The 5000-nt window shown below is 37.7% G+C and overlaps 1 protein-coding gene across 4 annotated transcripts in view; it reads right to left on the reverse strand.

Annotated features, from left to right (window-relative positions):
- The window catches only part of dop1a (DOP1 leucine zipper like protein A), a 44685-nt gene that overhangs the window by 16486 nt on the left and 23199 nt on the right, over positions 1-5000 (reverse strand). For all 4 annotated transcript variants that reach the window (XM_061776909.1, XM_061776910.1, XM_061776911.1 and 1 more), the window contains 6 exons: positions 3291-3416; positions 1996-2130; positions 678-733; positions 458-562; positions 212-278; positions 1-66 (listed from right to left, as the gene is read on the reverse strand). The exon at positions 1-66 is cut by the window's left edge and continues 79 nt beyond it. In XM_061776909.1, coding sequence (XP_061632893.1) covers positions 1-66; positions 212-278; positions 458-562; positions 678-733; positions 1996-2130; positions 3291-3416 — 555 coding nt within the window. The remainder of the gene's footprint in view (positions 67-211; positions 279-457; positions 563-677; positions 734-1995; positions 2131-3290; positions 3417-5000) is intronic.

Below are 5000 nucleotides of genomic sequence, written 5' to 3' on the forward strand. Positions count from 1 at the left end.
TGTAGTTTGCTCCAGAGAGGAACCTGCAATTGTCCCAATGGCCTCCACCACTTTGTGTGTCACATCCTGAACATCATCAAAAATCATTAAAAAAAAAAATGAAAACAGCACATGAAAATGATGGTACATTGGGGATAGTAAATAAATCAAGATAAATATGTTGGATTCAAATTAACAAACAATGCAAAGTGTAGGGAACCAAAGTTATAACCTGGAGCTCTCTCTGGTCCTTCTTACTTTCCAGATTGGGGTTTTTCAAAATGAATTCATTCAGAACACTAGAGAATAGAAAGGAGAAGAGTGAACTAAGGTTAAATCTGAACAGCTTAAGTTGTTCAGACAATTACCGGTACTGACATATACTGTATACTCAGTCTGACAGAATGATCTATTTTATAATGAACAGAAGTTAGGGGAGGACATGACAGTAAAAATAGGAGTGAAGAAAGAAACCAACCCAAGTATTAAAAACTGTCCTGGGGCAGGCAAGCCTAACTGCACAGAGTCCTTCAGCAGAGCCAGCAGAGAAGGCCAGCTGTCAACTAAAGTGGATACAGGGATCCTGTGACAAAAAGAAAGCATGCTGTTTGGGTGTGCATTTTTTAAAAGCATCAGATTTACAACTGAAGGATTGTGTAAATACAATGTATACTGATTTTGATATGTTATGTACTCACCTCTGGACATATGCATAGAAGAACTGCAGCATGCAGACCTCCAAGGAAAGGTGTTTCTATGAATGACCATGTATAAAGAGAAAATGATGAGGAAAAATAACATCAAATATTAAGTTAAAGTGGGACGTTTTGTTAAACATAAATAAAAACAGAATGCAATGATTTGCAAATGATGTTTGACCTATATTTAATTGAAAACACTACAAAGACAATATTTAATGTTCAAACTGATAAACTTTATTGTTTTTAGCAAATAATCATCAACTTAGAATTTTATGGCTGCAACACGTTCCAAAAAAGCTGGGACAGGGTCATGTTTACCACTGTGTTACATAACCTTGTCTTTTAACAACATTCAATAAACATTTGGGAACTGTGGACACCAATTGTTGAAGCTTTGTAGGTGGAATTATTTCCCATTCTTGCTTGATGTACAGCTGTTCAACAGTCCGGGGTCTCCGTTGTCGTATTTTACACTTCATATAATGTGCCACACATTTTCAATCGGAGACAGGTCTTGTACCCGCAGTCTTTTACTACGAAGCCACTCTGTTGTAACACGTGCAGAATGTGGTTTGGCATTGTCTTGTTGAAATAAGCAGGGGTGTCCATGAAAAAGGCTTTGCTTGGATGGCAGCATATGTTTCCCCAAAACCTGTATGTACCGTTCAGCATTAAAGTTACCCATGCCATTGGCACTAACACAGCCCCATACCATCACAGATGGCTTTAGAACTTTGCGTCCATAACAGTCCGGATGGTTCTTTTCCTCTTTGTCCCAGGCGTTTCTGGGTGTTGTTGATAAATGGTTTTGCTTTGCTATGTCCTTACACTGTTCGACTATTTCCTCATGCACTTGTTCACAAAGAGGTGAACCTCGCCCCATCTTTGCTTGTAAATGACTGAGCAATTCAGGGAAGCTCCTTTTATACCCAATCATGGCACCCACCTGTTCCCAATTAGCCTGTTCACCTGTGGGATGTTCTATAAAGGTGTTTGATGAGCATTCTTCAACTTTCTCAGTATTTTTTGCCAACTGTCCCAGCTTTTTGGGACCGTGTTGCAGCCATAAAATTCTAAGTTAATGATTATTTGCTAAAAACAATAAAGTTTATCAGTTTGAACATGAAATATCTTGTCTTTGTAGTGTATTCAATTAAATATAGGTTGAACATGATTTGCAAATCATTGTATTCTCTTTTTATTCATGTTTAACACAACGTCCCAACTTCATTGGAATTGGGGTTGTAGTTACTAGATCTGTGTGTCAATCCAGGTGTATGGCTGGTATTGGCAACGAAAGTTTAAAAACACAAACCTTATCCTTTGCAATGCCTGGCGGCTGCTTCAGAACCTCTTTTACTGTGTGCATGACCGTTTCAGTGCGCATGGCACTCACAGAGCGAACCAGCTCAACCAGTAGCAGCTGTTCATCACTGGCTACAGGAATCACCTAAAAGTCATTCAGAACCAAAGCAGAGATCATATAACTGATAAATATATGAAGTATATATACAAAGATAAATTTTAAGCATTTTATAGTTATCTTTTAGCAGTGGAAATCAATGCTTTCCAGCAAATCAACATTTCCCTAAGATCTGAACAAATATATTAGCCCACCACCCAACGGAAGACTTGTGTTTTGGTATTGGTATTGCGGACGACTGGACACTTTAAATTACTTAATGACGTAATAGTGACTTGTTTGCTGTAGTACTAGATTGGCTTCAACTACCGGAGACAAATTCCTTATACTCGGCCAATAAAGATGATTCTGATTCTCATGCTACAGCCACCCTAAATTAACATTATTGGTAGTTATGCAAATCATTTTTTATATTTTTGAAATTGATAATATTAATAAATCAACCAATCAATAAATGGATCAATCAGAATTTACTTATATAGAACTTTTCATACATTAAAATGTAGTATAAAAGTACTTTACACAATAAAAGCAAACAATACAAACAAACCTAACGCCACCCACACACATAACAGATGCACACCTACACACATTCACTCCCATAAACACATCCTCTTACACATAATGAACAGTATGTATGCTGAAACTTACTGTCAGGAATTGGCAGTGACAGAACAGTAGATATACACCAGTATGTAAAATCTCTTAACCAAAAATGTATCCAAATGCTAATATTGTTATTATTATTATTATTATTGTTATGTTTGAATTTTCAAATGTATAACAAAAAAACAGAACAAATAGCAAAGAACATTGTTAATTCTTAGTTTAAAAGTTAAATTAATTTGGTTTTTGTATTTGGTTTCCTGAATGGACAAGCGTTTTAGTGGTCGAATCTTATGTTTCTACAAGTTTCTAATTTCTAAGAGAAGCCTAGTGACTGGCTCAAATTTTGGTACAAAGAGGTGAATTATTTTTTTATTTATTTATTGTTTTTGTAACAGTGGCATCTTGGAAAACTAATTTCAGCCCTCTGTATGTTACACATACAATGAGGACTGACAATAAAATGCTAACATACCATACCATGGAATTATCATGCTAAAAACACAACTAAACAAAAGCAAATGTGTTAAAAATGTGTTTGAGTGAAAAGAGATTGATCAGTTTTATTTTACATCACCCACTTTATTTCTGACTGGAGTCTTGATCTGTTTCCTTTCATTCCAAACATAGGCAATGGCTGCCATGAAGTGAGTGCCATGGTTCATGGAGATTGGGCCAAGCAGCTCAAGGATTTGCTGACGAATTTTCTGGAGATGAGATGCAAGTGAGGAATTTATGTTATGTCCTATCTGTGAACTTGAAAGAAAATCAAATCGACAGTGTTAGCATCAGTATAAAGTATAGCATATCGTGGCATTACATAATCAAATAAAAATTGCTGATTTGGGAAAATTGTAAGTTCAGTGGTAAATGCAATAAGTTATGCATTTGATGAGCTTTCCTGGAGTAGCAAGGGCTGTGCAATAAAGTTATTTGCAGAGCAAAACTATATATGTACACGCACACACACACAGACACACACAGTGCCGTGAAAAAGTACAGGCCCCCTTCTCAAATTCTTGCATAGTTTCCCCACTTTAATGTTTAAGATTAACATTAATGTGGGGAAACTATGCAAAAATATACATATTTGAGAAGGCGGCCAATACGTTCACAGCGCGCACACACACACACACACACACACACACAAAGACCCTTTCCAAAAAATTTTAATATCATGTAAAAGTTTATTTCCATCATTCCATTCAAAAAGTTAAACTTTCATACAACCCGAATTCCAATGAATGAATGATGCGTTAAATGTTCAAACTGATAAACTTTATTGTTTTTAGCAAATGATTATTAACTTAGAATTTTATGGCTCCACAACGTTCCAAAAAAGCTGGGACAGGTTCATGTTTACCACCGTGCTACATCACCTTTTCTTTTAACAGCTTTGTAGGTGGAATTCTTTCCCATTCTTGCTTGATGTACAGCTGTTCAACAGTCCGGGGTCTCCGTTGTCATATTTTACGCTGCATAATGCGCCACACATTTTCAATGGGAGACAGGACTGGACTGCAGGCAGGCCAGTCTAGTACACGCACTCTTTTACTACAAAGCCACATTGTTGTAACACGTGCAGAATCTGGTTTAGCATTGTCTTGCTGAAATAAGCAGGGGTGTCCATGAAAAAGACGTTGCTTGGATGGCAGCATATGTTTCTCCAAAACCTGTATGTACCTTTCAGCATTAATGGTGCCTTCACAGATGTGTAAGTTACCCATGCCATTGGCACTAACAAAGCTCCAATACCATCACAGATGCTGGCTTTTGAGCTTTGCATCCTTAACAGTCCGGATGTTTTTTTTCCTCTTTGGCCCAGAGGACACGACCTCCACAATTTCCAAATACAATTTGAAATGTGGACTCGTCGGACCACAGAACACTTTTCTACTCTGCATCAGTCCATCTTAGATGAGCTCGGGCCCAGAGAAGCCGGCGGCGTTTCTGGGTGTTGTTGATAAATGGCTTTTGCTTTGCATAGTAGAGTTTCAAGTTGCACTTACGGATGTAGCGCAGAACTGTATTTACTGACATTGGTTTTCTGAAGTGTTCCTGAGCCCATGTGGTGATATCCTTTACACATTGATGTCGGTTTTTGATGCAGTGCCGCCTGAGGGATCGAAGGTCACGGGCATTCAATGTTGGTTTTCGGCCTTGCCACTTAAATGCAGTGATTTCTCCAGATTCTCTGAAGCTTTTGATGATGATATGGACCGTAGATGATGAAATCCCTAAACTCCTTGCAATTGTACGTTGAGGAACATTGTCCTTAAACCGTTCGACTA

The sequence above is a fragment of the Phyllopteryx taeniolatus genome, chromosome 6 (assembly GCF_024500385.1).
Source record: "Phyllopteryx taeniolatus isolate TA_2022b chromosome 6, UOR_Ptae_1.2, whole genome shotgun sequence".
Taxonomy (NCBI): Eukaryota; Metazoa; Chordata; class Actinopteri; order Syngnathiformes; family Syngnathidae; genus Phyllopteryx; species Phyllopteryx taeniolatus.